The following is a 12,632-nucleotide window of genomic DNA, read 5'->3' on the forward strand; positions in this document are numbered from 1 at the left end:
AAACATTGATTTTATTACTTTATTTTATTGTCTTGACTAATATCTCCCTCGCATGTGAAGAGTGTTTCTGAAGACCTGGCAACAACTGTGTTTTAATGGGCCGGACATCACTCATGAATATGAATATGAACCGACTGAACCTGCCTCACAAAGCTCGGCTCATGAATATCTACTTAGTGACGTGACACCAGCGTACCAATCAACGCCATCATCACCTCATTATTATTCATCAGGAGGATTTTGGTACGTAGCAAAGCGAGGTAGGCGCGGTCATAAGTGTGGAGGCGTGGTCATAAGTGTGGAGGCGTGCCCGCTCTAAAGTTGTCCGACCGGACTATTTTGGGAGCGACAGGCCGACAGAGGAGGCGAGATGTCCGATCTCAGCGTCTCGCTGTCCCTACTATTGGGGATTGTAGTTTTCAGCGAGCTGGCGAGAAGGACGGCCTTATATCTGCTCTCGGACCGAACCCGGAGCGTCTATGCGCTGGAGTTGATTTCCACGTTTCAACTGTGCGCGTGCACGCACGAGTTAAAGCTCCTCGCGGAGGTGGGCGGACTGGAGCCGCGCATCGGGTTGACGTGCACGTTTGTGATCTCGGTGGTCCACGCGCTTTCCTTCCATGGCGCGATCTGCAACCCCACCGGGGTCCTGGAGCAGCTCTGCCGGGCCACTCTCACCCGCCGGCGCGCTCTGGCGCGGGTGTCGTGCCAGCTGTTCGCCGCTGCGCTGGCGCGCGAAACGATGCCCCACGCATGGGCGCTGTCTCTGTCCGACCTGCACGCGCGGCACGGATCGACGGGGTTTAAATGCACGAGCAGCCCGATCAATGCGTCTCTGCTGCAGGCCGCTGCGGTGGAGCTTGGCTGCGCGTTCGTGATGCACACTGCAGTCTCCAACGTGCACAGAGTTCAGGAGATGTGTCGAGTTCCTGCCATAGCTGCAGTCATCACTACTTTAGTGTATGCAGGTGTGTGTGCGACAACCCAAAAGTGTCTTGTTGCAGAAATGAGGAAAAAAAGGAAGATAAATCTGTCATGCTATTTCATATGAACAATATATGGAGAGCATGTTTTTTATTTATTATGGTTGAAATCATAACAAACTAACTGCAGATGCAATTGATATGAATTGGTTTATTTAAGTACTGGTACCACAGGTGTACTTTTAAACAGGTGTCGGTGACCTGTGCGCTATTGTACAATGACAGATCAAAGTCAACTAGTAAACCAATCAACGAGTTGCCTGTCAGTTGCAGTTTACTGTACATTCATTTTGTTTTGGTGAAGGTGGACACATCACTGGGGCCGTGTTCAATCCGGCTCTCGCCTTCTCTATGCAGTTCCCCTGTCCCGGCAATACATTCACAGAATACAGCGTTGTGTACTGGCTGGGACCAACACTAGGTGAGCATTTACATTCAATGCATTTGCAGCAGTCAGACATGCAGGCAATATGTTCTTATCGCATTTCATAACGTAACCTGCAGAATGGAAGTTTAGGATGCAGCGTTTTGCTTTCGTTGTCATGTTAGATATACTCGTCAAATGTTTCATTTTGAAGTACTGATTTGGGATAGAAAGGCCAAATGCATTCATGTGAGTTTTAAGAGCGATTCACACTGTACTGTCTCCTTCAGGAATGATCGCCTCTCTGCTGCTGTGTGAGAAAGTCGTGCCGGTCTTTTTAGGAAAAAGCACAATTTCAAACTCCAATGGACTCAGGAGAAGAAAGATTAAGTGAATGATGTTTTAAGAGGCCGTGTTATGTTGAGTTACATAGTTATGGACTGTGAATGCACAAAACTTTGACACCGTTAGTCTCATTTCTCAAATCTTTTCAATTCGGTTGTGTTCTTTAGTTTTAAGGTTTTAGGTTTTTTTAATGTCTTATTGAACAATAGAACTTCTTAAATGAGAAGCTGATGTATATTCGTAAAGCACAGTGATGTCATAAATGCACACAGTGTCTCAGCGGATGTTATATAGTGTTATGGCGGCAATACGAATGACTTGTAGAACTGTTGACCTTTGATTTTATGATTTAAAAGTCAATTTTCTTGTTCTTCAGTGTAATAATTACCTCACTGTACTTAATTTGTTATATTGTATCTTAAATCAAACATTCCTGGAGTAAGACACTACTGAAGCGTTCTCATGGGTCTCACTGTCTTTTTTTGGTATTTTTAATAATATTTTATAGCGATCATTATTATCTAGCTGTATAGGTATATGAAACTTTTATGGTGCCTTTGGGTATAATAACCTGGCTGAACTTGAAGTATAAAACATGCTGTTTTGTGGAATGGCTTGGTATCTATTTCGGAAGAAAAAGCAGCTAAATCTGTTTTTAATTAAACCCATAAATCAAAAATCTTGTTTGTTTTTCTATCCTGAGAGATGGGTTGTTGTGAAAAGGTTTCTTGTGTCATGTGATGGACCTTTGACCCTGTGTGTGGACTGATCTGCACAAAATAAACACAATTATCACATTGATAGTGAGAAACTCTAATGATGAAATTTACAAAACAAGAAACATTCAACAACTAGAAATGAAAATAAAAGATTGAGATTACTTGAGCAACTGAGGTTCCTGCGCGATTGATATTCTCTGACCTGTGGATAATGCAAATTATGCTTTTGGAGTTGCATTCATAGATTTATTGAACTCATTTGGGGTCAAGCTAAACATTAACAACCCCATCCGTCGCTTTATTCATACCCTAGACCTAGTTATATCGCACAGAATCGATCTTAGCGATATAGAGATCCTGCCTCAATGTAATGATGTGTTAAATGAATATCGGAATTTAAGTCCACATCGCTCAGTGTTATCGACAGGGCAGAACAATTATCCCAACCACTAAAGATAGACTTACAGATAACCTGTCCAAACTACTTAGTACACCCCTAAACACACGCGATCTTGAAGTCATTAGTATCACGAAGACCGTATTCTTAAATATCTTAGATCAAATTAAAACAGGTTAGAGAGAAAAACGTAGCGCCTTGGTATAATAGCATTACAAGTTCCCTGAAGAGAGAAATGCGTAAATTAGAGCGCAACACAGGAGACGAACAAAACAAGAGGTTTTTAGAATTGCGTGTTAAGATACTGTAGTATGTACTGTTACAAAAAGGCCCTAAAATCGGCTTTACAGAATTATATTGGTATTCAGGGACAAGCCTTACAACAGTTTAGATCATACTTATCTGAATGATATCAGTTTGTTCATTTAAATGGGGAATTATCAATTCAAATTCCAGTACGGATTACCTCAAGGACCAGTTTTAGGACCTTTGCTATTCTCAATATACATGCTGCCCCAGGTAACATTATTAGAAAAAATTGAATTAGTTTTCATAGCTTTGCAGATGATACTCAGTTATACATATCATCTAGACCGGATGAAACCTAAAAATTTACAAAAACGTAAGCGGGCGTTTAGGACTTGCGTTCATAAAACATTGGTATGACTAGTAATTTCCTTCTGCTAAATTCAAATAAGACAAGAGATATTACTCATCAGACCAAATATCTGTAAGCAGAATGTTGCAGATTACAACTTGCAAATAGTAGGATGCACCGTTACCTCAGCAAATATAGTTAAAGACCTTGGCATTTCCTTGAACAGCACGGAGAAACACATCTCAAACGTCACAAAAAAGCCTTCTTTCATCTAAGAAACATTGCCAAACTGTGGAACATTCTGTGTATTTGTGACAGGAAAACTAGTTCTTTCATTAATGACTTCAAGACTTGATTATTGTATTGCACTTCTTAGTGGTTGTCCTGCATCACCAATAAACAAATAACACTTAGTTCAAAATGCAGCTTCTCGAGTTCTTACAAGGTCTAGAAAAATTTGACCATGTAACACCAATTTTATCCTCCCTACACTGGCTACCCATTAAGTACCGTATAGACTATAAAGTTCTTCAAATCACTTAAAAAGCACTAAACGGTTTAGCTCCCGCTTATCTAACAGAGCTTCTATCACGCTTCAACCCATCACGATCTCAAACCTCCGGACTTCTGATCATATAGTATAACTAAATCCGCCAAAGGGATCTCATATGTAGCATCTAAACTCTGGAATGGCTTTCCCGATACTATTCGAGTGTCAGACACACTCCCAAAGTAAATCTAGATTAAAAACATCTTTTCAGCAAAGCATACATATGATGCATACCAGTATTATCTCCAATAATGATGGGACCCATCCCGAGGTAACCACTGCAGATTATGCTGGCTCAAGTAGGACCACCTGGTGTCATCCTCCCGTGAGAGCCTGTGGACTGACTGACCATCGGGATACACATCCAGAGGAAACTACACATTACGCCAGATTAATAACACATCTTTCTGACCAACTGACTGTAGGGATACCCTTACACCATCCACACATGCCTCAGGTGCTTATGCAATCTCACAATCAAGAGCAAAGATGGACCCTTGTTTTTGAATCCTAATACAAATTTTGGTTTATTTTTTCTTTCTTCCTGTAAAGCTGCTTTGCAACAAGGAAACATTCTGAAAAGCTCTACGTAAATAAAACTGAACTTTTTATACTTTAATCAGTATGACCCAGACGTTTTCTCTATCAGAAAGACATTATCCTTCTTTCGTTAATAGTTGAAAAGTGACCCGAACATGTTTTTAACAAACAGACATGCCCACAGAATGCGTTGATAAATAGACAAGATAAAATACTTCATCTCCTGAGAGAAAATACACAGGAAATTATCATTTGACTGATTCAGAGTGAGCAGAGAAGCTAGTTCTTAGCTAAAATATCGTTACAGCAATGCACTAACCAGAACCAATAACCAGATAGAAATAAGACACCAAATATGAAATCAATACCTTTGTACAAAACAACTGGATTTATTAAATGTCTAACAAACACATTAACATTAAGGAGAATTACACTGGTCTTCAGAGAAAACTACAAAATACATCAGTGAGTAATGTCTGTGGCTGGGCTAAATTCAGGGAAGGAGAGACAGAGAGCGTGTATAGAGGAGGGGCTGTATAAGAGCTTTCAGTGGTGGGCCTGGTGAGTCAGCCGGTATCCCAGCATGCCTCAGTGAAGTGCTATATTCAGCAGTTTACAGATACACTCCATCTGGCAGAGAAAACGTACAGAAATCAGTGTCATGCAAGAGTCCAGATTATGCATTTTAAAATAGACATTTCTATACAGGATTCTCAATCTGGCAATATGTATCCACACAGACTACAGATCAGCTTGTCTGACATCATTAATGTTTACATTCATCATGTTATTAAACTGATCCCCATGTAAACTGTAAATGTTAGGGCTTTAGCAAAACATGACTGTTTGTTCGATGACTTTGGCTTAACCAATGGCATAAGTTTTGGGTGGGACTATTTGTTTGTCCAATAAGAGGTGTAACGATATATCATTGCATCGTGACATATCACAATATCCAAAATACAACATGCCTTTAAAACTATGGCGAGTCTGTTTATTCCCAATGGTCGAGCTTTGAACAAGAGTAGTTTTTGTGCTTACCCTATGTGCTTCAAAAGAAATCTTGCTCTGAGGGTTTGTCCTTTTACTTTCGATACATTTCTTTTTTCTTTTACAGATCTATACAGTTTTTTAAATCAATAAGGTTAATAATCACCAGTGTTCCACATCAGCATCCTCAAACTGTCCGGCAACTGCATTTGAGTCTACCTCCATACCATCTGTAAGACAGAAAGGGCTCATGAGTTCCCTCGTTATATGACGCCGAACTTCCCATGGGGCTTTAACTCATTGCAGATCATGCAGTGTTCAGGAAATCCTGCTCATTACAGACAGTCCCAAATCTGTTAAACAGGCCATTTGTGAACCCAAGAACACATGAATTCATGCATACAAACGTGCAATATAACACACAGATACGTTTTGATTTATACAATCGTTACAACTCATCAGAAAGGTGTCACGAAAAATTCTTCCGGCCAATTTGTGCATTGCAAGAGCATGACATCAAACCTTACCTACTCTATAGATGGTTTCATCAGACGCGCGCACTGAGACTGCAGTCTAAATTCTAAATATTGGAGAGACAAGTTGAGCAAAGTAACGGTTCTTCTCGGTTTCTTTTCAGAAATAATCTACAGGCACTCCATTGTTTGTGAATGTGTACTGGAAGTGAAGTGCAGTCCAGGAACAAGCACATGCGCAGTAACCTTTCTTTATGTTGTCACTTTGAAAGACGGTATAAAAAACCTGAGCATTCGCTTTACATATTTACGCAAGGTTGTGGGTTCAATCCCAGGGGATTGCAGATACCAATGTATAGGATAATGTAATGTAAGTCGCTTCTGACAAAAGCCTAAATGTAAATGTATAACATTTACAATGGCACACAGTAAAGAAAAGCCAATATATTTTTTCTAGGAGAAAGAGTAGCAACCACAGACCTTCAAATTCAGCTGAGGCTTGGTCCGTCCTGACTCCAGCCATGTGAAACTGCTGGGCGACTGACTGAGCCAACATCCCCTCCAATCGGTCGAGTGTGGCCTGACCCTCTGCCGTCAGGTGCGACAGACCCTCCTCATAGGTGTAAAACGTGGGCACGTCTCCGTGTGTCTGCTCTTGTTCTGAAAGAAGTGAAAAAACGCTGTGAGGACCCTTCAGCTTGTGTGTCAGAGAAAACCACACTAAAGCATTTAACCAGAACTCTTGCTTAAATCACTCTTGGTGATGGAAACTGTTGTGAACAAATTGCATTCAATCAAAACTGGAGGGGCACTCAATGCACTTTGGGACTCACCCGCCCCCTCTACATCATACTCTTCTCCTTCATAATCATCATCATCGGTATCAGCGTCCTCTGGGTCGGGATGCAAGGCCTGACAGTCACACATGGCCGAGAACATGGGCTCCACTGCGCACACACACCCATTAAGGAAAGATTCTTCATGAGGCACATTGAATCATTCTTGTGTTCAACTCACATGCAGCTTTATCACTGGGAACAAAGCGAATCTCTGTGATGGTTTCTGAATCTTCACTTCCGCCGTCACTCTCATCTTCATCTTCTCCCGCCTCATCCGGAGCTTTATCTTTCATCTCTGCTTCGCCTTCATCTGAACACCATGCATAATGTCATTGAAGCAGAAATGTCATGAAATCGAAACGCGCGAGAGGGCTTTGGAAACGAATTACAAAAATGAAAGCGGCCATACTTCACCGGCGCTCAGAATTATAACAGTGTTGAACTTTGGCGTTCAACACTATTATATCATTATAACGACACCATCAAAAATAGCATTCTCACCGTCCAGTTTTGCATTGACCATCACATATAGATGCTCTTCTGGGAATGAGCCGAGATCTCGTGAGATAGCGTGTAGACTGATGGAGGGATATTCGAGAGAGAACCCCATGCTTGAGCCATCAAACCACGACAAACGCCTGGGAGGACAGAGCAGTTCAAATGCATTACACTGATAAACAAATGACATTATTGTACACAAATGATCTCACATTCAACAACAAAAACACAAGAATAGCAGGAATCTACTTTCTACAAGAATCTAATTCTACAGTTTGTATGCATCTCAAGAATTGTCATGCAAACCCGAGGATGCGTTTCGCATGTTTTGTTTGTCTACCGCTCATGTTGTGGGTATGTAATGCACCGCACTGACGTCACGACGCAACACTAAAAAATGAAATGCACATTACGTTTTTATATCACTTACCTCAAAAGTATAAGCATGGCGATATGATCGTTTCACAATGTTGTTGAACTCAACATTATCAAGGTAATATCATGCAGTGCTATTGCATCACTTTTAAATGACATCACTGTAACTTACCATGTTCCCGCCGTCTTAGTAATGCGTTTGTATATACAGATAAAACATGAAACGTCTCCACGTGCAGTCAACACACACGTAACGAACGCAAAATGGTTTACCGGGTAAACAAGCGTAACGTTATTCAAACGAAGATACTCACGCTTCAGTCACGAACAGCGTTCCCGAGCCGAGTCTCTTGCCGTCCAGAACCGCAGTGGTCTCGGCCTGCTGAAGTCTGATGCCCTCGCTGGGTGGATTCTGACTTTTTAACACAACCATCATCAAACGTGACCGTATGAATTGTAGTAAATTAGCGCGAATCTGCTCAAACGCTGATGCTCGACGCACGCACACGCGCTTCACTGTTTGCTGGAAGCGTCACGCTATCTGACCGAACAGCACGTACGTGCGCGCCCACGTGAAACACGAGCAGTTTGCGTGTCGAGAAACTTTCGGATGTGTTTTAATACTTCAAAAAGACAGTCACGCGTCACTTCTGTGTGGCGTCTCGTTCACGTTTCCCCTGTAATACGCACCTTATTACCAGCAGGGGGCGCGTCACGGCCCGGACAACCGCGCGTCACATTGAGGCGCGTTCTATTTTTATTTTTAAAAGTTTTATTTTTTATCTATAGAGAACGCAAACATATCACAGTTCTCACATATTCACAGTTAACACACAAACAGAAATACGCATAAACAATTCATAATAATAAATATATTGATCGACTCTGATTGGTCAAACGCGTATCACGTGATAAGCCGTACGGCCATGTCGACTTCTATGATTGCAACATATATTATTTACATCCGAATATAGATATTGAGAAATGTTGATAGCCATTAAATATCAAATATACATTAAAGTGATGAATTAGAATGATTTGATGTGACGCCTGTGCCACTAATCCCCGCCCTTGATGAACGTGAGTTTTTCTCTTCTAGCTTAATTTATTTCTGTGCGTTTGTCCCGCGAGGCGCTTTTTCATGACGTAAAAAACAAGTGCAGGATTTAAACTGTAGCGCCCCTTACAGGACAAGAGGGTCTGTTGCGCAGGTAAACAAGATTTGTGTTGCGTGCTTGAGCTTTTATCTCACATTTAGTTAATATCCTTAAAGGGACACTCCACCCAAAAATGACACTTCTGTCATGATTTACTCACTCTCTAGTTGTTCCAGACATGTTTATTTTTGTTGGGTTGAACACAAGAGAGATTTTTTTATAATAATGTGAGCAACCCACAGTTCTGAAGCACCATTGACTGTCATTACTCGAATAGATGTTATGAGAGCAATGTGTTCAAGGAGACGACATCAAACTGTTTCTATCTGCTGACGGCGATAAAAAACATTCAGATCGTCAGCGTTCAGACAGACGACAAGACAATTATTACAACAAATCACTCTATAGACTTATGACCAATAGAATATATCTCAATCTGACACATTTCTACTCTTTTAATATAGTTTTCTCCTTATTTCTATATAAATATCTTTAAATACACATGAAACCTGAGATTTTGGACTTTTAAACATAGCACTTCAATGTAGGCTACATTTTGTCCTTTTGTGAACTGAAATCACAAGCTTTCATTTTATCTACGAAGTCACAAAACTCATTACCGCAAAGCATTTACAGAATTTAGTTTTTTATGCACCGTTAAAGCCTTCCATCTGTGCTAATGGAAAAACATTATCTCATATTCTATTTCTGTTTTTACCTTTTACAGATGGCCTTTCACCTGCTGCAGCAAGACGGATCTTACGGTGCAGAATTCATGGAGATGGGCAGCCACTTGACAGTGAGGCTGATGACAGTAAGGATAACATTGAAGATGACTGTGAAGATGACAGTAAGGACGACAGTGAGGATGATGAAACTGAGGACGATGACAGTGTAGATGACAGTGAGGGCGACAGTGAGGATGATGACTGTAAGGATAACAGTGAGGACGATGACAGCGAGGACGATGAAAGCGAGGACGATGACAGCGAGGACGATGACAACGAGGACGATGACAGCGAGGACGATGACAGCGAGGACGAAGCCTGCGAGGACGATGAAAGCGAGGACGATGAAAGCGAGGACGATGACAGTGAGGATGATGAAACTGAGGACGATGACAGTGTAGATGACAGTGAGGGCGACAGTGAGGATGATGACTGTAAGGATAACAGTGAGGACGATGAAACTGAGGACGATGACAGTGTAGATGACAGTGAGGACGACAGTGAGGATGATGACTGTAAGGATAACAGTGAGGACGATGACAGTGAGGACGATGAAAGCGAGGACGATGACAGCGAGGACGATGACAACGAGGACGATGACAGCGAGGACGATGACAGCGAGGACGAAGCCTGCGAGGACGATGAAAGCGAGGACGATGACAGTGAGGATGATGAAACTGAGGACGATGACAGTGTAGATGACAGTGAGGGCGACAGTGAGGATGATGACTGTAAGGATAACAGTGAGGACGATGAAACTGAGGACGATGACAGTGTAGATGACAGTGAGGACGACAGTGAGGATGATGACTGTAAGGATAACAGTGAGGACGATGACAGCGAGGACGATGAAAGCGAGGACGATGACAGCGAGGACGATGACAGCGAGGACGATGACAGCGAGGACGATGACAGCGAGGACGAAGCCTGCGAGGACGATGAAAGCGAGGACGAAGCCTGCGAGGACGATGAAAGCGAGGACGATGAAAGCGAGGACGATGAAAGCGAGGACGATGACAGTGAGGACGAAGACAGCGAGGACGAAGACAGCGAGGACGATGAAAGCGAGGACGATTGAAAGTGAGCATGATGAAAGTGAGGACGATGAAAGTGAGGACGATGAAAGTGAGGACGATGAAAGTGAGGACGATGAAAGTGAGGACGATGAAAGTGAGGACGATGAAAGTGAGCATGATGAAAGTGAGGACGATGAAAGTGAGCATGATGAAAGTGAGGACGATGAAAGCGAGGACGATGACAGCGAGGACGAAGAAAGTGAGGACGAAGAAAGTGAGGACGAAGAAAGTGAGGACGATGAAAGTGAGGACGATGACAGTGAGGACGATGACAGTGAGGACGATGACAGCGAGGACGATGAAAGTGAGGACGATGACAGTGAGCATGATGAAAGTGAGGACGATGACAGCGAGGACGATGACAGCGAGGACGATGACAGCGAGGACGATGACAGTGAGGACGATGACAGCGAGGACGATGACAGCGAGGACTATTGAAAGTGAGCATGATGAAAGTGAGGACGATGAAAGTGAGGACGATGACAGTGAGGACGATGAAAGTGAGGACGATGAAAGTGAGGACGATGACAGTGAGGACGATGACAGTGAGGACGATGACAGTGAGGACGATGACAGTGAGGACGATGACAGTGAGGACGATGAAAGTGAGGACGATGACAGTGAGGACGATGACAGTGAGGACGATGACAGTGAGGACGATGACAGTGAGGACGATGACAGTGAGGACGATGAAAGTGAGGACGATGAAAGTGAGGACGATGAAAGTGAGGACGATGACAGTGAGGACGATGACAGTGAGCATGATGAAAGTGAGGACGATGAAAGTGAGGACGATGACAGTGAGGACGAAGACAGCGAGGACGAAGACAGCGAGGACGATGAAAGCGAGGACGATTGAAAGTGAGCATGATGAAAGTGAGGACGATGAAAGTGAGGACGATGACAGTGAGGACGATGAAAGTGAGGACGATGAAAGTGAGGACGATGAAAGTGAGGACGATGACAGTGAGGACGATGACAGTGAGGACGATGACAGTGAGGACGATGACAGTGAGGACGATGAAAGTGAGGACGATGAAAGTGAGGACGATGACAGTGAGCATGATGAAAGTGAGAACGATGACAGTGAGAACGATGACAGTGAGGACAATGACAGTGTGAACCAAAGTGAAAATTACAGTGAATATGACAGTTAAAATGACAGTGAAGATTACAGTGAGGCCGACAGTGAGGAATATGACAGCGAGGACTGTGACAGTGAGGAGTCAGTGAGGATTCCAGACCCCACTTCCTCCCTTCAGTCTTAATCAGAGGTTGTGGGAAAGAAGAGAAGATCTAGAAAGCAGGGGAAAAGATTCAGGGCCTTCTTCAGAAGATTGTAGAAGAGATTTAAACGGCCCTTTAAAAGAAAACATCTGTTCCGCGGAACAATGGAATATAATAATAGTAAGTACGGGTATAAGTACAATCATGTAAAGTTCAAGTATGTTTTATAGTAAATTATTTCATTTATACAATATATTATGCTGTTAGTTTACTAGCTTTTACATTTTTAAACTTCAACATTTTAAACATTTGATAAACTTGCTTAGTTTTGTATATATATTTTAATATTTAACTTTTTATACTAGTTAAACTTTTTACATGGAATATACATTGTAATATACAATATATTTTCATACTAGTATAATTACAGGTATAACTAGTTTAACATTTTAAAACTAGTTCCTTTAATATTTTTACTAACTACAATATATTTATATTTTGTATTTCAATATATAATTTTAATATTAAATGTTTTTTGTACAATGTCACAGTTTACAAACATGATTTCTCTTCAGTCTAGTGTTCATGTGTCTTGTGTAGTGTTCTAGTGTTATCGACTCTGTTTTCTCTGTCGTCTTTTGCTTACTCGCTGCTGATATTGGGAGTCTGGATTTTATACATGGCAGTGTTTTATCAAAGACATGTATATCAACATTTTATGTACACTTGGCGTAAAGTCTCCTGCTAAAGAACTGAACAGAACCGCTATCTTC

General features: G+C 42.0%; 2 protein-coding genes across 3 annotated transcripts; one reads left to right on the forward strand and one right to left on the reverse strand.

The window, feature by feature from the left end:
* Positions 1 to 298: 298 nt before the first annotated feature.
* Positions 299 to 2,579, forward strand: aqp11 (aquaporin 11). The gene is made up of 3 exons (XM_079465892.1): positions 299 to 968; positions 1,288 to 1,404; positions 1,638 to 2,579. The coding sequence occupies exons 1-3, from the start codon at positions 371 to 373 to the stop codon at positions 1,739 to 1,741; spliced, it is 819 nt and encodes a 272-aa protein (XP_079322018.1). The 5' UTR covers positions 299 to 370; the 3' UTR covers positions 1,742 to 2,579.
* A 1,882-nt stretch (positions 2,580 to 4,461) lies between these two features.
* On the reverse strand, positions 4,462 to 8,751 carry clns1a (chloride channel, nucleotide-sensitive, 1A; the record flags this gene model as incomplete). 2 transcript variants are annotated; one of them, XM_079465508.1, is made up of 7 exons in its annotated part: positions 7,986 to 8,751; positions 7,300 to 7,436; positions 6,977 to 7,108; positions 6,793 to 6,906; positions 6,440 to 6,619; positions 5,653 to 5,716; positions 4,462 to 5,126 (listed from the first exon to the last, which is right to left on the reverse strand). In XM_079465508.1, coding segments are annotated over exons 1-7 (750 nt in total). In that variant the 5' UTR covers positions 8,108 to 8,751. The 2 variants fall into 2 exon arrangements, with proteins under 2 accessions (XP_079321634.1, XP_079321633.1); XM_079465507.1 differs by lacking the exon at positions 4,462 to 5,126 and having other exon boundaries at positions 5,649 to 5,716; positions 7,986 to 8,382.
* Between the last annotated feature and the right edge of the window lie 3,881 nt (positions 8,752 to 12,632).

This window comes from Barbatula barbatula, assembly GCF_947034865.1.
Source record: "Barbatula barbatula genome assembly, chromosome: 10".
Taxonomy (NCBI): Eukaryota; Metazoa; Chordata; class Actinopteri; order Cypriniformes; family Nemacheilidae; genus Barbatula; species Barbatula barbatula.